This window comes from Anastrepha ludens, chromosome 6 (assembly GCF_028408465.1).
Source record: "Anastrepha ludens isolate Willacy chromosome 6, idAnaLude1.1, whole genome shotgun sequence".
NCBI classification, from domain to species: Eukaryota; Metazoa; Arthropoda; class Insecta; order Diptera; family Tephritidae; genus Anastrepha; species Anastrepha ludens.
The window spans coordinates 36,912,352-36,933,855 of record NC_071502.1 but is presented as its reverse complement, the minus strand read 5'-3'; the positions used below and the strand labels follow the sequence as shown (position 1 = coordinate 36,933,855).

At 38.3% G+C, this 21,504-nt stretch overlaps 3 protein-coding genes across 5 annotated transcripts in view; 1 reads left to right on the top strand and 2 right to left on the bottom strand.

Moving 5' to 3' along the window:
• LOC128867826 (UDP-N-acetylglucosamine--peptide N-acetylglucosaminyltransferase 110 kDa subunit) overlaps window positions 1-3,172 on the bottom strand; it is a 28,033-nt gene extending 24,861 nt beyond the window's left edge. The window contains exons 1-2 of one of the 2 annotated variants that reach the window (XM_054109365.1): window positions 3,061-3,172; window positions 2,843-2,989 (exon numbers count right to left, since the gene is read on the bottom strand). In XM_054109365.1, the coding sequence (XP_053965340.1) occupies window positions 2,843-2,981 (139 nt within the window). In that variant the 5' untranslated portion in view covers window positions 2,982-2,989; window positions 3,061-3,172. The remainder of the gene's footprint in view (window positions 1-2,842; window positions 2,990-3,060) is intronic. The other variant, XM_054109366.1, reaches the window with a different exon arrangement.
• Window positions 3,173-7,587: 4,415 nt separating this feature from the next.
• Window positions 7,588-9,868, top strand: LOC128868925 (inner nuclear membrane protein Man1). Its single transcript, XM_054111542.1, has one exon. It carries the CDS (start codon window positions 7,832-7,834, stop codon window positions 9,680-9,682), a length of 1,851 nt encoding a protein of 616 aa, XP_053967517.1. The 5' UTR covers window positions 7,588-7,831; the 3' UTR covers window positions 9,683-9,868.
• Window positions 9,869-11,474: 1,606 nt separating this feature from the next.
• LOC128866269 (oxysterol-binding protein-related protein 2) overlaps window positions 11,475-21,504 on the bottom strand; it is a 32,700-nt gene continuing 22,670 nt past the window's right edge. For both annotated transcript variants that reach the window (XM_054106860.1, XM_054106859.1), the window contains exons 5-9: window positions 20,918-21,112; window positions 18,766-18,961; window positions 16,622-16,744; window positions 12,476-12,699; window positions 11,475-11,699 (exon numbers count right to left, since the gene is read on the bottom strand). In XM_054106860.1, the coding sequence (XP_053962835.1) occupies window positions 11,597-11,699; window positions 12,476-12,699; window positions 16,622-16,744; window positions 18,766-18,961; window positions 20,918-21,112 (841 nt within the window). In that variant the 3' untranslated portion in view covers window positions 11,475-11,596. The remainder of the gene's footprint in view (window positions 11,700-12,475; window positions 12,700-16,621; window positions 16,745-18,765; window positions 18,962-20,917; window positions 21,113-21,504) is intronic.

Below are 21,504 nucleotides of genomic sequence, written 5' to 3'. Positions count from 1 at the left end.
CTCAGAATGAAGGTACTAGGACCATATAGGTCAGATACAATTTTATAGTCTTATTAATTTTAAAAGTATTCATCCGATTTCGAAAATGTGGAAAAAACAGTTCAAAGACGCGTAAAATTAAATTGAAAAATGTATGTTCAAAATGAGAATTGGGAAAATATAAGTTGATGTTTAGAGATCTAAATTCATATTGAGAATATGTAAATTCAAAATGAGAAAAAGTTAGATGGTTTTGTTTTAGAATGCACTTTTATAAAATCACAAAGAAAATTGTATTAAAAAAAAATAGTACAAATTTTATAATTCGTCGCGCTACCACTATTTTGAACACAAATGTATATCGGATTTTCTTTTAAATCGGTTAGATTTTTTACTTCAAAATTTTGCAAGCGACGCTATTTTTTATATAAAACAATAATAAAAAACAAACAATTCTTCTGAGTCAGACACCTTGACAAGAGCGGAAAAACCCTTGAAGAGAAACAACTGCTTTAGCGGTCGGACTAACCACCGATCGAACAGTTTACGGCGTATTCCAAATCACGATTGCTGCCACAATCAGGCCGGGGCCTATATCGCCGAGAATCATAGCGTCTGATACTGGTCGGACTGGTTATCCATAAGACAGATCCAATATATCTGTTGGTAGATAGAGCGGTCGACAGCCACAGCAGGCAGGAGCAATAAACCTCCCAGGCACTCTGAGTCTGAGAAATTGTCCGGCATCGGCCCGGAAAGGGGTAAACCGCCAACTCTGCCACTCTGTCCAACATCCTGGTGAGTTGAACGATCTCATGAGGGGTTGGTTTAGTATAGGCGAGTAAATGGTGCCTGGGTTGATTGGGGGAAAAACCTAGAACTATCCCGCGGAGGCGTTAGAACCGGGGGACCTCACTGCGCTCCTGGAGGTCTTATAAACGCGCAGCTTACTTCAGGCCAGGTCTTCTGCTTGTGGACTGCAAGGACGAGGAGGCCGCGAAGTGGCTCGCATGTACTGCACCTAAGTTTGCGACTTGATAAGGTCAGTAGCTGAGTGGAAAGAGGGAAACGGATATACAGCCCAACCACAATGTTACGGTATCCGGTATACCTATATAATGCTCAAAATTACGACCTTAGCATGGCAACCTGTCGCGTCTTATACAGGAGGCCAGGAGGATATCGGCCTCAGGCTTATCCTGGGCATCGATGCAGACACCACCTATAAAAGCTTTAAAGGGATAGGCTTCCGACTAAACTGCTGAGTGGTCCATAAGGCCATGGACACAAAACTGGCTAAAAGACAGAATTACAGCCGTAAGCCATGTAAAGGCAAATATGGCAAAGTTACCTTAAAAAGACAGCTGGTAAATTCCATGATATTTTGTTCATTAGTTCATGAATTATTGTGCCAAGAGTGACGCCACATTTGTTATTTTCAAAACAATGGATCAAAAAGAATTTCGTGTTTTAGAAATACCGTTCAAGCGAAGTAATGGCTTGAAAAGTGTTATAGGGACTCCGCTCCATCAGGAACAACAATAAAATTATGGTTTGTTGACTACAAACGTAGCCGTAGAGACACCGATGATGCACATTGCAGTGGAAGTCCAAATGATGCGTTAACACCAGAGAACATTAAAAAACTCAATAAAATCGTTTTGAATGATCGAAAAGTGAAGTTGCGTGAGTTAGCTGACATCGTAAAGATATCAAAAGAACGTGCTGGCTTTATATTGTATGAGCATTTGACTATGAGCAAGCTCTGTTCAAGGTGAGTGCCGCAGTTGCTCATAATTTTGTTTCATCAAGAGAAGGCACACTGTCACAAGCCACCGAAGAATTGGAAAACTACAAGTATAAATAAATGAATTGAACTTCGAATTGCGCTCACATCCACGCTAATTCCAGATTTGGCTCCCAGCGAATACTGCCTGTTTGCGAACCTAAAAAAATGATCGCCAGTAAGAAATTTCGCTCGAATGAAGAGAAATGTTAGAGTGGCGCTGGAATGATTGCGTTGTTTTTGATGAAAATTACCTTGATGAATAAAGATAATTTTGAACAAAAAAATTGTTGTCTTTGTTCGGTCCGGGACTTGTCAGGCCATATGTTAAAAGACAATCTTACAGATATCTCATTAAAAAAAAAAAAAATAGATAAATAGTTTTGCTTGTAGCGCATTTTTATATATTAATATTTTTTTGTTGTATATATACTTTTATTGATTTTGATTCTCTAGAGATATCCATTCTAAGGTGTTCCCTTCATTCTTGCCGGGACAAGGAATCGCTCTTCTGCACTTATTCCAAAATGAACAAAACTTCTAATGTAAAAGTCTTTTTATCTACTATAAATTATAAAACTATATAACTTTGTTTTAGCAGTTACCTTGTCTAAATGTTTGCTGGGCCAACAATCACGTTATATAGTTCACTTCAACGATATTTAAGTTCAATAATCAATAAACGCAATTTTTTACACTTTTTCTGCGAGTTCCCTAGGGTTCCATACGGACCCTAGGATGAAACTTTCATAATTAGAATTACTCCCGATGTGGGTAGTGCGCAGTAACAAACACCCTCCCCCTCCACTTCTCATCCACATACTATGTGATCATTATGGAAAATTTCATTACTTCAACAATAAATTATTCCGAACTAAGTGAAATAATATATTCTTATTTGGAATTGTTCTTATTTCACCACATATCCTCCTCAATACTCAAACCGGGATACAATATTCTTAAGCCAAACACATGCATTAGAATATTAAATAATCGATTGATTGTATGGCCAAAGCAAATGGATACATACACTTTTGGTTTTGGGTCACGCTTCATATATTATTGTTTTGAACTTACCAATAGATGACAGTCCGTGCGAATCGCACAATTTTCCTGAATTAGTGTTAATATTCTGAACAATTGGTTGCTGCAATAACTGAGTAGAGACCTGTGAAAGCGTTTGCTGACCCTGGCCTTGAGATTGTTGATTGAGCATCTCGACTACTAAAAATCAATAATGTCGAAGACAAAATATACACCAGTGATTTAAATTTCTTATTAACTATATCACGTACTTATCACTTGAAAAAAATAAAAACTTCCACCGATAACCCCAAACTTTATCAATAATAAACATTTAACATTACTCTTATTAAAGATCTATTTGAAAAGTAAAGGGTTACCATGCCTCACCTTTCTAAATCAGGAAGACTTGCAAGACCCTTACAATATGTTTACAACCAACAACTAAATGCATACACTTATACCCGACCGAATTTTCTAAGGGTGTGTTTCGGATGTACACTATCAATCTGTAATTCAGCCATCGTATTAAGCAAAATTTCAAGTGAAAACACCCTTATTCGTTTTTTTTAAAGCCTAGGTGTGTTATAATGTGAGAACTTAAGCGTATTGGCTGGGTTACTGTACCGAATTAGAATATTTATAGCAACATTAAAACCAATAGAAAATCAACAAAACAATATCTTTAAAATATTATATTTTTTAGCTGTAATAATGCATTTTTATTGAGAAATATATAAACCGTATGTGACTCTTTCATACGATTTTCTGTGAAATTTTATAATTTTTTAGGCAACTATGTTACATAAAATAAAGTTCTGTATACATTTTTTGAGCTGATCATCAGAGATAGTTTTAACTTATGGATATGTACAGTGAGCTAGTGTTAGAATAAGTTTTAATTAGTGATTGAAATTGCTACGCTATTTCATAGTTTTCAGTCATACTATCAATTTTAAAGGATGTTTAGTAGAGTGGGTAATGCAAAACGCGATGTCAACTGTTTTGCTCCGCTCCTAGCTACGTTCCGTTACTGCTTGCAGCTAAGAGCATTGTTCATATGGACTGTTGAGTACTGCCTGCAGTCGCGACAGAACCACTACTGAAATTTTTAGTGTGATGAGCAACTGCTCTGGCACCCGTTGTCCTGTTATTGCTCCCGTAGGACACCGTTCGATTTTGTTTTATTAAATTAACCTTTTGTGCGATTGTGCGGCGCTTGATTAAAAATGAAACCGACAAATAGTATAGTGTAAGCTGTAAATATGGTCGAATACAACTTACGACTACGCGTTTTTATGGTTCCTGAATCCTGCAACCTCATATATTATAAATCGAAATGATATATTAATATGCCTCTTCTGCTTCGGGGACACGATCATGCTTTTGCTGTTCGGCAGCTTATATGTGTGCGTGTCGGGTGACACACGTACTTGTTTCGTGTCATACATACTTGTTGTTGGCTTTTGCATAATGAAAATTAAAATTTTTAGATTTTTTGGCAGGCAAGTGTCCCTCACCCGCCACGCACACATATAAGTTGCTGTACTGCAATTGCATGAGCGTGTCGCGGAAGTATTCCATTCGCCCCTATCTTCATGCTTGATTAACTTGACGAACATTTCAGATGCGAAAGCAATGGTGAAATTATAGAGCAAGATTTGCCGCTAGTGAGAATGGCTATAGCTCATTTAACTGGTATAGCTCACTATCTTACGAACGTATGTAATTTGAAACAGCTCTATTCCAGCGTTGCCAGTACATGTTTATTCATACCAGTTGCTTCAACTATTCGCCACATGCTAACACCTGGTAAAAAAAAGACGCCTTAAGATTTAAAAATATCGAAAATAATGCAAAAGCTATACACATAAGATGGAATGAAACTCGACTTCTGATAAATCATATCCTATAAAAGCATGACAAGACTGGGTCGCAACATGATGTTTTGCGGACAAAAACTGATAGAACATATATTTTATTTTTGCTTTTTTCATGTTTCAGCACTTCTTCAAAAAATTCTATTTTTGCTGAGTTGGAACAGCGAGGCTAATCGACTTCAGAAAACAATCCAGGGTTACAAACACGACTGTGCAAAGCTATGGAGGTAGAGGACGGCAATGTAGACGAATATGTGTTGCAGGTGAAAGCTAAGGAAACATCGGCCGAAGTGGAAGAGATTGCAGAGTCTCCAGAACCATCAACAAGCACACGGATGAGTGCAATGGTGGCACAGTGAACTAGTTTTAAAATAGTTGATAGAATCCTGCGTCACGTATGGGAAAGTGAAGATGGATATCATTCTTGTAATCCGCATATAATTCCTAAATCCAGAATTACATCTGTGTTAGAGGAATTTCATAATGGGTCAAGCGGAGGCCAACTGCGCATATCTAAAATGCTGGAGAAAATTAAGCAGCGGTTGTACTGCCTGAATTGGGAGGAATCAGGTATCTAATGGATTCGAAAGTGCGCGCCGTGTATAACAATGGAAGGCGTAGATAGAGAAGTCGTGGAAAATTATAGCAATATCATTATAGTGAATGGTTATGCATGTTCCCAACTAGTGACTCTGGCAAGAAATATGTGCTTTTCTATTTCGTAAGTGGCCAGAAGGGTACGTTTTCCTAAACGAAGAGTCCAGGTTGTATGGAGTTGCATTTTAACCGATGCAAAAACTTCGGTTTAATAAACACCTCTTAGGCTCCATTTGGATCGAACAATTTGGTGTATATTGGGGACGGTAGGACATGAGGTGAGGAAATCTGACATATAGTATCACAAATATTCGCGAAGCCACCGAGAGAATTATATATTTAAACAAAAACATGAATTCGCCTTGATACCAGAAGGCAAGACAGTAGCTGCCAGAAAATATGAGTTACCACATCTAGAAATTACGATAATTGTTAAGCAATTGTATGTATCTAAAATAGCGTACGCATAGGGTATTCAGTTGTAAGTTGAGCGTATGAGGTTGTGCTGCTTTGAAAGTTCAATCGTGTGAAGGCCCTGTGAATTCTCTTCTTTAAGCTAGGGCGACACGCCCATGCTTTTGCTGTGCAGCAGTTTCTATGTGTGTGTGTCGGGTGACACACCTACTTCTTTCGTGTCACACATAATTGTTGTCGGCTTTTGCATGATGAAAATTAAAAATTTTACTTTATTTTCGCCGGCAAACGTCATGCACCTGACACGCAAACATATATGCGCTGGACAGCAAATGCATGAGTGTGCCGTCGTAGGTTTACAGATAATGTTTGGAAAGTATAGATGTAAGTTAATCGATACCAAAATTATAGAACTCTGGAACTAAAGGAGTCCATACACGGCATAAGTGTGCTCGTGGCTGTTGTAAAATTTTCATAATAACACAATGGTTTCTTGTAAAAGATATTTATAAATCAAATATGTGTATTTGGAACTGTTAATTTTTGTTAAAATTGTTATATAACACTAGAAGCTGGTACTATCATGCCTCAAACATGTACACGTTCAATCGGCTGGATCCATTACTTGATCAGTGATGGTAAATGGTTTTTTGAAAAATCCCTACACAGCCCAAAAAAATTCCCTACTTTTCCCTACGCTTACAACAAATTTTCCCTACGAAATTCACTACATTTTTTTCTCCTGTGTTTACACTATAATGAGGCAATTGCAACGTCAAAATTGAATTGTTTGCTTAAGATTTTTAAAAATTCCGTACAGAGCTTCTGCAGTGCAATCAGTTCTTATTGGAATTAGATCCATCAGCTTAACCACAAGCCGCTCGCTTTCCTCGTCGAAAAATCTCACCATGAGACACATACGCTTATTGAGTGCGATGTCTGTGCTCTCTTCGATCATTATGGAAAATTTGTTTACTTTTAATTTTTTAACTAAATTGTATTTTTCTTTTGCCAATTCATTTTTTATTATGCTTGTGTACTTCTTTCTTCCAAGCTTAGATTTTTTTATTATTTCAGAATCGGGCGCGATTTCTTTTAAGAGTGGGATTAAATGGTCCACCACTTGCAGCGCAACATTATGCTCAGCGAAGAACACTCTAAGTCTTATTTCGAAATTTCTGGAGCCATTTGGTTTACTCGCTTTTTCTAAAAAAAGCTGTTTATTTCAGATGTCTTTTTAATTGCCTTAATATTTTTTGGTGCATTTTTGTTTCGGCGTGCTTCTGTAAATCAGACTTGCCACAGCTCAAAACTTTGTCGCACGCAGTGCATTTGCATTTGAATGGATCGTTAGCCACAGCTTCAAACTAGCCACTAAAATTTCGTCGTCAAGCCACTTATTATTGAACTTTTGTTCACGATACTTGCATTGTTTTTCCTGGTGTTCCTCCGAAGAGTCAGTCGAAGAGCTCATTTCTGTAAAATATAGGCATTTTAAATATAAAAAAAGCTAAAACTAAAATAATTGTAAACTTACTTCAAAAGTGAAAAGCACCAGAAAACGTGGGACAACTAACAATTTTCGCGCAAAGAAAAAATCGTGCTAGCGTTAACGAAGTAAAAAAGGCAATGTTGCCGTATTAACGCTTTTAAAAGTATGCAGCCATAAGGAAAATATGTCTGGCATGAAATATTACTGCAGATTTTTATTTTAAATGAACTTTTTAATTTTACCCCGCTTTTTTAAAATGTTTTCTGTCCTTCTTGGAAATTCCCTACATTTACAGAATTTAAAAAAATCTGTCCTTTTCCCTACACCCACATTTTTCGACAAAAATCCCTACATGTAAGGAATTTTCCCTACATTTACCATCACTGTACTTGATAGCAGCAGAATGCTCTTGTGGTGTATGGGCCCTTTAATAAAAAGTTTATCGATAGTTTTTGGCGTTTGGCTGTTGAATAAAGCAAATAATTAATAGGAACTTTTGATGTTGAACAACATCCAATTATTTTAACTGCGTGTGGATTCAATTTGAGTTCAAATCCATATCCTGAGAACTTATACGTACAACACTTCGTGGAAAAGCTCTTTTGAGCGTTGGCATATTTTGTTTATTCGATATTAGAGTAAAAAGGATCACCAGAAAGAATGAATAAAAGATTTGAAAAGCTTAGTGATGCCGAGCTACGGGAACAGCTCACAGCTCTAGGATATCCTAAAATACCCATTACAGAGACAACACGTGGTTTATTAATAAATAGGCTGTACAAAACGTCCAAACCGATTGTCAAGCCAACAAATAATCAATTTGTCACACAGTCCTATACAAATTTTGCTCCGACTAAGCGAAATAGACTGCATGATGATTATGGAAATATATCTTCAACTGATCAAGCTACATCCGCTAATCGCTATACAATACATTCTCCGACTGCATATTATACTGAACCAAAATGTTATCAAACTTTTAAAAAGTATTCACCAGTGTCCGTGAGTGGAGGCCAACGCATGGATCAAAATTTTCCCGTCAGTGATTACACGATTAATAGTTCACCAGAAATGAATATTTCTCTTTCTACGTGCACAGAGCAACAGTCACATTTAGGTGTTGTAAACAGATTATTAAGTTTTCGCGACAAAACTTTTCGAAAGCAGAAAGTCTGTGAAAATCAATTACAATCCATTTTATCATTGCCCAAGAAAACAAACAAATACCTAAGTAAATCAAGGCGAACGATGTATGATTTTATATCTTATATCAGTAATCAGTCTCGACTAAACCAAAGCTTTAAACCATATCTGTTAGTTGGAACATTCGTAATTTTCTTTATTTGTCTGGCTTTTGTTTACATATTTCAAAGTCCAAATAATTTGCAAATTGAAGCGGCAAGTCAAATTCCGAAATGTAATGATGAATTCGGTAAAGGAGATTGCGTCCCCGCAGTGCATGTAGATACAGCTATTAATTTAACAAAGGAAATGGGGAAAATGCTTCAACTTCGTTCTAAAAAGTACCGCTGCAGCAACAAAAAGGTCGTAATTGGTGAAACAGAGTTCATAAAATATATGGAGGCAATTGGATACCATCATAAGATGCATATATGGAGAAGAAATTTACTTTTTGTCAAACTGCTTATAAAGCAAAACCCTCAGTGGAAAATTGAAGCCATTCAGGGAGAAGATGTCAACTACGCCTTGTCGATAAAAAACCCGTTATTTTGCATTTTTTACACAAAAATTCAAAGTTTCTTTTTGATTATTGGCATAGGTGCTATAATTGCCGTATTAACATGGCTAAGTTTCACTATATATCGTTACATAAAGGCCTGGCGAATGAATCGTTTTAATATTGTTGAACAGTTTACGACAGATATTGTAAATGAACTTATTTATAGAGCATCGCTTAGTGAGATTCCAGAAGATCGTGAGATTATCATAACTCATCTGCGAGATAAACTAATACCTTTAAATAAGCGTAGTGCTCACTTAAAATTTTGGGAAAAAGCGCTGAAGCTCTTGGAGGCAAACGATAGCCGAATACAATTTGGAGTAAGAATTTGCGATGGAGAAGAATACCGAACTATGAAATGGCTAGGTAATGCAAATTTTAATTCACGAGCAAATGGTTTACTTAAAAAATGGCAAAGCCCAGCGTTTGATTACGCTAATAAAATCGTAAATCCACCTACGTCATGCTTAAAAATTCGTCACATGTTTGATTGCTCGGAAGCAAACATCCCAAATTTAAAGCAAATTATAGAAGCAGCTCTAATAGAAAAAGTGGGATCTCGTTGTTGCATTCAAGACATCCAGATTGATAAGCAGAGTTGCTGCGTTTATGTTCGATGTGGCAGTGTGGTTGATGCTGGTTTAATACATAATGAAATAAATGGCTGGTGGTTTGACAAACGTTTAATCTCTATTAAATTCTTACGGCTACAACGCTATTTGGCGCGTTTTCCGAACAGTACAAACTCCGCTCCAATACTAAATCAATAAGTTTTCTAGATCATATTTTCTAAAACCTTTGAAAGAGCACATTTTAATTAACTCATTTTCCAATTTGACTATGAATAATTCTACTCAAAGATAATGTGATGAAAGAGGACAGATGTTCCTTACTAATTAAGAAAATATGCTAGCTTTTATTTTGAAATAAATGTATTGTAATTAAGACAATTTTAATTTGAAGTTCTTAATAATACTGCAAAGAAAAGGTTGGGAATTCAGCATTGAAAATTCGTAAAAGGTTCTTCTAGGTTTATAATCTAATTTTTAAATCATTGATAATTTGGAGTTAGATAACATTACGCTGACGAATTTGACTAATTTTGCTTCGTTTATATGAACGAAAAGCAGATTTTCACTCAGTCTTTTGTGTCTACTCATCCAGACCCGGTTACCATACGAAATTTAGGAAGGGCTGTGTTGAACTGAGCGTATGTACCTTTCTTCCGGCTGCAGTTGGCCAAGATGTTTCAACATGCGCTATAGGGCTACATTCAAGGAGAAGGTCTATTTAGGTCTCCTGGGATTGGTCGCAGAAACGGCAATAGCCAGTAGACCATATCCCGATTATGTGCAGATGACTTCGCAGTCTTCAGTGCCCGTAAGCATTCTCAATTTATCCTTGGAGAGCGTTGTAAGTCTTTTAAACCCTTCCAGTAAGGATTTCGCCTGGCATAGCCCCATAGTTTGGTGTCGGCAAACCTCACTTAGCCTTAGCTCTTGACTCCTAAGCTTCTCCTTGATGATGTGTTACCACATAGCAAGGAAGGGCTCGGGTCGTAATAATGGCGAGGCCAATGCGACCGCGATTTCTTTCCCAGTTATACCTCTCTGTCCTCGGACCCAATTTAGTCGGATACGATTGAGCGTTCCTAACAGATTCAGTTTCTTGATATATTTAAGGACCAGTGAAGACTTAATCTCACAGGACGGTAAAGCCTTTAGTGCCGCCTGAGTGTCGCCCAGACCGCTACATATGTTGTCATTGGTCTTATTATCAGGATGTAAATCCATCTCAAGATTCTTGGGCTACAGCTGCCGGATCATGAGAGCCTTTGGTGCCTTGGTAAAACTGGTAAAACTCTTTTCCTAGTGAAAGGAATGATGGCTGTTTTGGACGGGTTTATATTTAGACCCATCCCAGGACAACTCTTTGCAGTATGTACGCCGTCATAACCGAATGGTTGGTGCGCGACTACCATTCGGATTCAGAGAGAACGTAGGTTCGAATCTCAATGAAACACCGAAATGAAGAAAAAGCTTTTTCTAATAGCGGTCGCCCCTCGGCAGGCAATGGCAAACATCCAAGTGTATTTCTGCAATGAAAAAGCTTCTCATACAAAAATATCTGCCGTTCGGAGTCGGCCTAAAACTGTTGGTCCCTCCATTTGGGAAACAACATCAAGACTCAAGCCACAAATAAGATGAGGAGCTCGGCCAAACATCCAAAAGGAGTGTATGCTCCAATTATATATATATATATATATATATATATATATGTAAAATCTAAGTGCTTTGTAGTTAAGCCAGCTTCGATTGAGGCATTGGAAGCCAACATTACTAAAGTTATTCACGAGACATCGACCGAAGTCCTCCAGAGAGTCGTCAAAATTGGTGTTTGCGGATGGCTGAATTACGGCGTAATTGCGACCAACATTTGAAAGAGATTATTTAAAAAAAATAAATTTCATGAATGGTTGTACATAAAAACAATAAAGATTGCCCAACCAATTTGAATTTTCGTTGTTTTATTTCATTTTAAATTCCGATACCTTTAAATTGATCAGCCTTTACAAAATTTATGAAAATTTCGAAGATGTTTTGCATTCTAATATTTATATTGCTTCCAAAATACAATATTTATTAACATTTTGTTTTGAAAATACAACAGTATTTTATAGTTTGTTAAAAAATTTCTGACGTGAAATCATAGTTTCGATCCCAATATGCGCCTGTAAACATCCAATCTTCATGTTGGGTCAGAGGATTCGTTCCAAACTTGAACCATCTGTAAGAAAAAAAAGATTTTGAAACCAGAGCTCAAAGTCAAAAAACAGGTTTTAAATAATTAAATTTATTCACTTCAATGCTATGATTTTTTTTATACGAGTACTTGGTGGTGCCGGTATGCAAGGTTAATAGAGTGCAAGAAATTTTGTATCTTCTGAATAAAAATAATATTAGTTAAATATTACATTACTACAAGAAGACCACCAAACAAAAAATAAATGATAATACTTTTATTATCAAACATCTCTTATATTTAATATTTTCAATCAATCAATCATATTTTCTATTATTTATCATATTTCATAATTATAATTTTACAAATTGCGGTTAAATCAGATGGTAGCTTTCGATGTCTAACGTTTAAAAGAAACTTCCCAGCTTCGTCGCAAAGGGCGAAACGTATTAATTCTAGCAGACCTGTAAGCCTTTTTATTATGAAATGTCAAACCAAAATGAATAAAATAGCACGCGGCTTACTAAAGTATTTATGAAGCTCAGATTTTCACTCGATTGGAGGAGCTTAAAAAAGACATATGTATGTAAAATTTATCATTGATATACATAATAACCTGCTGGGTTAATTATTTTATCTTGCTTTCATGTTGTTTATTGAAATAAAAATTCAAAAAAGAACAAATATGGCTAAAGCACGAAAATTGGATTGAGTGACATCTCCAGGAATATCAGATTTATGACTAAGCTACTAGGAATAAAATTGACCCTAAAATATAATAAGAAATAACAGTGCAATAGGATCTAGAGCAATAGCGTTACCGTGGTTTCCAAAGTTCTTTTTCATGTTTTCCTTTTCGCAATCGTTTAGTATCACGTTGTTTTTCTTCTAATCGATTTTTTTGTGCAGATGCACCAGCTACATCACCTTCTTCAAGACATCTTATATCTGGACGCAACCTTGAATCGGTGGGACACAAAGTATTGAGGCTAACTTTTGGATCTATGACATTAAGTTGCATTGCGAAATCTGTGAAATGATAATACTAACGTAAAAATATATGATTTAGTATCAATGCCAACAGAGGATCGCATGTTAACAATATTTAAATAATGTATACGAGTATAATAAATTTTGCTTTGCTAACAGACACAGAAGTAAATCTCATTAAAATTAATTTTGTTAGACATTTGAAATTAGTTACTTATGTACATACATATCTATATAAGAATTTCGTATTGAAAAATTCAAATAAATCCGCTGCAGAAATGTTTCTCCGTAGCAGCCAGATTCTTCTTCTTCTTCTTAATTGGCGCGATAACCGCTTACGCGATTTTGGCCGAGCTTAACAAAGCGCGCCAGTCGTTTCTTTCTCGTGCTAACCGGCGCCAGTTGGACACACCAAGTGAAGCCAAGTCCTTCTCCACCTGATCTTTCCAACGCAGAGGAGGCCTTCCTCTTCCTCTGCTACCACCAGCTGGTACCGCATCGAATACTTTCAAAGCCGGAGCGTTTGTATCCATTCGGACGACATGACCCAGCCAACGAAGCCGCTGGATCTTTATTCGCTGCGCTATGTCTATGTCGCCGTAAAGCTCATACAGCTCATCGTTCCATCGCCTGCGATATTCGCCGTTGCCAACGTGCAAAGGTCCAAAAATCTTACGCAGAATCTTTCTCTCGAACACTCCAAGCGTCGCTTCATCGGATGTTGTCATCGTCCACGCTTCTGCGCCATACGTTAGGACGGGCATGAATAGAGTCTTGTAGAGTGTTAGTTTTGTTCGTCGAGAGAGGACTTTACTGCTCAGTTGCCTACTTAGTCCAAAGTAGCACTTGTTGGCAAGAGAGATTCTACGTTGGATTTCAAGGCTGACATTGTTATCGGTGTTAATGCTGGTTCCTAAATAAACGAAGTATTTTACAACCTCGAAATTATAACTGTCTACAGTGACGTGAGTGCCGATACGCGAATGCGCCGACTGTTTGTTTGAAGACAGGAGGTACTTCGTTTTGTCCTCGTTCACCACCAAACCCATTCGCTTTGCCTCTTTATCCAGTTTGGAGAAGGCAGAACTAACAGCGCGGTTGTTAAGGCCGATGATATCAATATCATCGGCATACGCCAACAATTGTACGCTCTTATAAAATATTGTGCCTGAGCGATTAAGTTCTGCGGCTCGTACGATGCTCTCCAACATCAGGTTAAAGAAGTCACACGACAGCGAGTCACCCTGTCTGAAACCTCGTTTGGTATCAAACGGCTCGGAGAGGTCCATCCCAATTCTGACGGCGCTGCTGGTGTTGAGCAACGTCATCTTACATAGCCGTATTAGTTTTGCGGGGATACCAAATTCAGACATAGCGGCATACAGGTAACTCCTTTCCGTACTGTCGAATGCAGCTTTGAAGTCGACGAAAAGATGGTGTGTGTCGATTCTCCTTTCATGGGTCTTTTCCAAGATTTGGCGTATTGTGAATATTTGGTCGATGGTAGACTTTCCAGGTCTGAAGCCACACTGATAAGGTCCAATCAGTTGGTTGATGGTGGGCTTCAGCCTTTCACACAATACGCTCGCTAGAACCTTATAGGCGATATTTAGAAGACTAATCCCGCGGTAATTGGCACAAATTGCAGGATCGCCCTTCTTATGGATTGGGCAGAGCACACTTAAATTCCAATCGGCAGGCATGCTTTCATCCGACCATATTTTGCATAGGAGCTGATGCATGCACCTTACCAGCTCCTCGCCGCCATATTTGAATAGCTCAGCCGGCAGTCCGTCGGCGCCCGCGGCTTTGTTGTTCTTTAGCCGTGATATTGCTATTCTCACCTCGTCATGGTCGGGTAACGGAACGATAATTCCGTCGTCAACGATTGGGGTATCGGGATCTTCACTTTCTCTATGACATGCGCAGCTGTCACTGTTTAACAGGTTCGAGAAGTGTTCCCTCCATAATTTAAGATTGCTCTGTACGTCAGTCACCAGATCACCGTCTTTGTTCTTACAGGAAAACGCCCCGGTCTTAAAACCTTCTGTAAGCCGCCGAACTTTCTGGTAGAATTTTCGGGCGTTGTTCCTATTGGCCAGCATCTCAAGCTCCTCGCACTCACGTATTTCGGCCTCACGTTTCTTTTGTCGGATAATACGTCTCTCTTCCTTTTTCAGCTCTCTGTAGCGATCCCACATGGCTCGCGTTGCGCCCGATCGCAGCGTGGCTCTATAGGCGGCATCTTTTCTTTCGGCGGCAGCATGACATTCCTCGTCGTACCAATTGTTTTTTCGGGCTCGCCGGAATCCGATTTCTTCTTCGGCGGCGGTACGTAGGGAACGAGAAATGTTGCTCCATTGCTCGCGCATGCCGGTGTGCTGGGCAGTGCTCTCCGAGAGCAGGAGTGAGAGTCGAGTGGCGAATCTTCTGGCTGTCTGTTGTGATTGCAGCTTTTCGATGTCGAACATTCTTTGCGTAGGTAGATGTACGTTTTTTGCTGCACAGAGGCGTGTGCGCAATTTGGCTGCAACAAGGTAATGATCCGAGTCGATGTTGGGTCCTCGGATCGTACGTACATCTAATACACTAGAAGCGTGTCTTCCATCTATCACAACATGATCGATCTGGTTTCGCGTTTTTCGATCAGGGGACAGCCAGGTAGCTTGGTGTATCTTTTTATGCTGGAATCTGGTGCTGCAGACTACCATGTTTCGGGCCCCGGCGAAGTCGATCAGCCTCTGTCCGTTACCGGATGTTTCGTTGTGCAGGCTGAATTTTCCGACTGTGGGACCAAAAATTCCCTCCTTGCCCACCCTGGCGTTGAAGTCGCCAAGCACGATTTTTATGTCGTGGCGGGGGCAGCGCTCATAGGAACGTTCCAAGCGCTCATAGAAAGAATCCTTGGTCCCATCGTCCTTCTCTTCCGTCGGGGCGTGGGCGCAAATTAGCGAGATGTTGAAAAATCGCGCTTTGATGCGGATTATTGCGAGACGCTCGTCCACCGGAGTGAACGACAGTACTTGGCGACGAAGTCTCTCTCCCACAACAAATCCGACACCGAATTTGCGCTCCTTTACATGGCAGCTGTAGTAGACGTCGCAAGGTCCTAGGTTTTTCTTACCTTGCCCCGTCCATCGCATCTCTTGGATGGCAGTGATGTCAGCCTTTACTCTCACGAGGACAAGATTAAACCAATAAAATGTATGTATGTTAGTTCTGTTTTTGCAATCAAAGATTCAAAAATATTCGAAGAGTAGATATCTTCGTTTTCAATTTTTTAACAGGGTGTTTCCGGCTACAGGGTGATATGAGAATTCATTAAATTGAAAGTAGTTATTTTGTTACTATCAGACCCGGCGAAATTGGTGCCGCCCAAAATTTTTATTAAAATGAAACACATTTTAAATTATGTTGCATTCCATGCCCTTTATTGTAGGTATGTAAAGATGCTGAGGGAGTCACGTGCCAAATTAATCAATGGTTCGTTCGGCTCCGACGCCACCTATCGGGGCAAACAAAGTTCGGTACCCACTACGAGTATGACCATAATACTTTCATCAAGCCCCTTACTCCGGGGCACCGCTGGTCCCGCTGTACGATGGCACCGTAGAATTCCCAATTGTGTACATATGCATACCGTTTTTTTAACGACGTGATACCACAAAATTTTGTGTGTGGGGTCGGAACCATATCTCTACCATAATGGACGAATTCAGGATGCCAGATCAAAGTGAGCACTTTTATTCTCGGTGGCAATCATCGAGCCTAACCTAACTACATACATCTACATTGAGCCAATGGTTTTAACCAGTTCTGGCAAGTCGTATCACAATTTACAATGCTCTAATTATTTTGTTGTTTTTGTTTTTTTTTTGTGAAGTTGGGATTAATATGGGTTTTTTCAGTATTGCATAATAGTAATCGTCACAATATAATATGAAAAAAAAAGTCACTCTGTTATACAACTTATTTACCTTTGTACTATTTTCAGGCCGTACGTTAGCGTTCCACAATATTGCTGATTTCGTTTCGGCAGGTATTTGGCTCAAGTCATTGTTAAGATTTAAACTCTCCAGCAGAGTTGTATCGATTTGATCCTGAGTGAAAAGGAAAATGTAAAATTAGTAAATTTTAAATTTAATAGGAGTAAATTTTAAATTTTTGAGTAATACTTTTAAATTTATCCTTTGAGTAACACTCGTAACATTATAGATTCACAATCTCATCTCAGCCGCACTGTTTGGTCAATTTGCTTTGATTTTGCAAATTTTTTTCTATCATTGAAACAATAATTTATTTCACCCATTTTAATTGTAAGGATTTGTTTAATTTGTTTAACGACATTTCTATCTAAGACTACTCTTTTTACTGGTCCCATATTTACCTTTTGACATTTATAACATGTCAAAATATAGCTGATTATCTCGCGGATAGATTCTCTCAATTCAAAGCCGGTATCGATCGACAAAAAGAAAAGTAAAAGCAAAATAGGAGATCAAATCTTTTGGGTGTGCAGGTAACATTTCTCTGATCTGGGTTCCAAGGCATAGGAACATAGAGAGAAATGAAATTGCTGATAAGCTTGCCAGGAATGGGACTGAATTGGTCTCAGAAACCTCCTACCCGGCCATCGGCATCCCTCTCACTGTTATTTATTTATTTCTCAGGAAAACGCAGAATCGATAAAGCTTCCTTTCTTCATGTGCTCTTTCGAAAAACCTTTGGCCCCAGTACAATAGACACAGGACTCAGAAAATTCTGGGGACTCCCTGCCATTCAATTTCGAAGCTCGTAGTTGTGTTTACCAGTCATTGAGCGATCGGCCCACTCGCGGAAAAGCTAGGGTTACCATTTAACCCCCATTGCAGAAGCTGTGGGGACCTTTCACAGAAGGAGACTGTTGGGCACTTTCTCTGTAAGTGTCCGGCTTTGCCAGCTAGATGATTAAGGTCACTGGGTGCTCCTTTCTTCTACAGTCTGGAGCAGTGCTCCAACCTAAATCCCATCAATCTTCTCCATTATATGAACAACTCTGGCTGGTTGTAGATATCTGCATGTTGGAGGTCTCATAATGGTATCAAAACGGCGCTTTGGTGCTACTTGAGGCGTGCCAAACTGGCACTTCAACGATTTCACCTACCTACCTAAAAGCAGAATAACTAATTGTTGTAAATTGTGTATTATACTGACATACAAATCGATGCCCCCGATCTACTTTATACCAACTGCTCGAGAGCCATCAATTTTTCTTACCTTAAACGCCATGTGATATAGGTATTATAGTAAATTCATGAACTACTTAACATTGTACTAACTCAGCTATTTTTTCACTTTATATCAGCCGTGTCATTCTTTTCTTTGCGCCTTTAGATACCTATTTTATGAAGACCGTTCTCAGAAAATTTCAAAACAATTCGAGAAATAGCAATCTACTTATCAAGTAAGGAAGGCTGTGTTCGGTCCCGGCCACACACATTTTAGTTAAATGTTTCAGTAAAATTTACTCTCTCTGTTTGGCCGAGCAATTCCTCCTATTTGTGGTGTGCGTCTTGATATATTTCCACAAATCGATGGATTTGCAATTTTATGCCGCCACCGAACGCCAGCTGGTTTTTAATGAGTAATTTTTGCATGGCAAAAATGCACTCGTGGGTTTGCCATTGCCTGTAAAGGGCCGACCGCTATTAGAAAAACGTTTTCTTCAATTTGGTGTTTCTTGCGCGAAGACTCGAACCTACGTACTCCGAATGGTACCACCATCGTTTTTAAGCCTTCTTTTGCAGGTCGCATGTTAGACAAAAAAACTTATTTTTGATCAAAAAATACAACAAATATTATATTTCGATTGAAAAGAATGTTGGATGGAGCCACCCCAATGCACAATGATAATTTGAAGCATTCTGTGCGATATTTGTAAGCTTTTACCGTACAAAAAACTAATTCAGTCCTCTAAATGACATAATCTGATCATATCTTTTTTATGTACTTTACAAATCGTTGCAAGCGTTAACCGACCGAAAGCTTCTTTATAATCGCGTGCCGGAATTTGAGTGATTGTGGCTATATTATTATGTACTCAAAGAATAATGTAATGATGTAAGAAATTCCGAAAGCTTACATCTTGCATGCTAACGCTGAGAAATGACGACATTTTAAAGCTATTTAACTTTGATAATATCTTTCGAGAATGATGGTCATGGGAAGTGTTTGCTTCTTTATCAACTTTATGCTGGATATACCGTTGGTAGTCTTCTTCGGATGTACATTTCAAAAGTTCGTTCCATTTTCCATATAACCGATATAATATTGTTTTCCTAAAAAACACAAGAATCCAATACATAAACAAAAATTTTAACTTTGAAATTTACACTTCAAAAAAAGTTAAATATTGTAATAATTTCAATCCATATTTTTATTCAAATATTCTTTTTTTTTGCTGATGATTCATAGTCCTGGAATGTCTGGTGGTTTGTTTATAAAAAATAAGAAAAACTTAAAAATAGACATACATACATATATATGTATTTAGGCCCGTAACCACATATGCACATAAAAAAAATTTCAGTGAAACGAAATTATTGTTTAGAACACATTTCTCTGAAATACTTTCCACCGCGGTAATTAAATAGATACCTATAAAAATGTGTTGCCCCATTCAATCCCTTTTGTTGCAAAATTTTAAATTTTTTAAATTTGTTTCGAATTCATTCAATATAATTGCACTAGAGCAGAGATCCTGTGTTCTCATTGTCATTGCTTTGTATGTTTGTTTACATTCTCATGGAGATTTAAGAATCACTTTTACAAAAACAAAATACATGCAAACATTGTTCCTGCTCAAGTGCAATCAGCTTGAATAGATTCGCCTTGAAAATGAAATTACATTCTGGCATATTGTTAGAGGAAGATTGCTGGAATAATTAATCCATTATATGCATTCGGTAATCAATCTTTCCGGCATCGTTCAATGGCTTTGGCCTTTCCTCGGATTTCATACTGAAAATGATTTTACACCAAAGATTTAAATCTGAGATTTTGCTTAGTAAAGCCTGAAAGTTTCATAGTAGGAATCAGATATGTAAAGCGAACCAGAGGTTATTGTAGGCCATAAACTCAACTGGAACCGAAACATCGAAAACAGGTCAAGAAAAGCGGTCACAAGTAACACGGTCACAAGTAACACTGCTCCACAGTTCTGTTTTTTATAAATAATTTTTCCACACGAAGCTCACCAAGATGTGAATGGGATAATGTTAAGAACCTTGATCTTGACAAGAGCCCGGGGCACCAGTGGTATCTTCACTGACGGCTCAAGACTTAACAATAGGATCGGCAGTGATATCCGTTCAGAAGTACTGTAGCTGAACCTAGGCTTTCGACTATCTGACTACTGCAGGGTCTTTCGAACCGAGTTATAAAAGTAGTTGCGTGGTGAGTCAAGGGCTCGCCTGTTGCAGCACAACCGTGAAGAACTGACTAAGAGAAGAACTGAATATAAATCAGCTAACTATGCCCCGTATTTTAGGCATCCTTTTATCCTCAAGCAAGCTCTGAATCAAGTCGGTCTATATCGCACAGGCTAACAGTGGATGAGCCACTTATGAGTAACTTAACAGATCTGACCTAGAAGGAATGAACACAGAACTAAATCCTTCATCAATCAACACCGATCTTCCATCAGTACAGTAGTTAGTAGCGTCACCGGGCCCTGCCTAATGGAAACGCGTAGGAAACATATGGGATTTTCCTCTAATGACTTCTGTCACAGCTGCAGGAACAAGAGGGACGTGGGACGCGTTGAACACTTCCTCTGCCACTGTCCCGCTCTTGTCGAAACGTAACACCGCTGCCTCAACTCTTACTTCTTTGCTTGGCTGTCAGACTTAGAATCCGTAGCCATCCACAATATTTCTTCGTTTATTAGAAGTAGAGGAAATGGGTTCGCCATATTAGATGTTTGAGCCCAAACTAATGGGCCTCCAGGCCTAAGTAAGCTCCTCAACTTCATCATGGGGAGTAGTAACCACCGCAACCGAATCTAATCTATACGTAGGTAGAGGTTAGCACTTCGATCATAAGGTCTATTATGCCCGCGCTCGCGATAACTGCGCTCTAACAAATTTCTGTGTTCCAGCTAAGGGCTGAAGATTCGTAAAATTTCATAGATAAATGCTCGGCGCAGTGTTCAGAAGCCAAAGTGTATTAATAAATACATACATCTGTATGAAGATACATAAAACATTAATAGGTATACAATTATTTATACTTACTGGTCATTTTCTATAACTCCAAACACCTGGTTGGCTTCTTTGGAAGAATTGGTTTCTTTGAATTCGAGATGTGCGCGATAACCGTTCGAATGGTTCCTTATTTCCATTGTGCCATGCTGTTCAATCCAAAGTTTACCCACAACTACATTATGCACACAACAATTAACATTACTCCATGTGTAAGCTTCTTTCCATCTAGAATTATAACAATATATGTATGTATGTATGCACGTGTATGTGTATATAGAAATGTGAAAGAGAAAAATAGAATAAGAAAAAAAAGGGCATGCTATATTTGACCGCGCTTGACCGTAAGTATTTTGGACATGGTCTTAAATTTTTCTGAAAATTGGTTTATTTGTAGGCTTGAGTATAATACAATATATATATAAAATAAACTAAACTGAAAAAATAATAGGACTATGAATAAGTTCGTGCGGTTTTACAACAGATGGCGTAACTTGATTATTATTCCATCGATCCACATTTCCAAACATTCATTGGAGAGCTACTGTCGTAAGGCACAAACGTCAGTATAAGTTTTTTATTTGAAGCGTAAACAACAATATTTTTACCACACTTGAAAA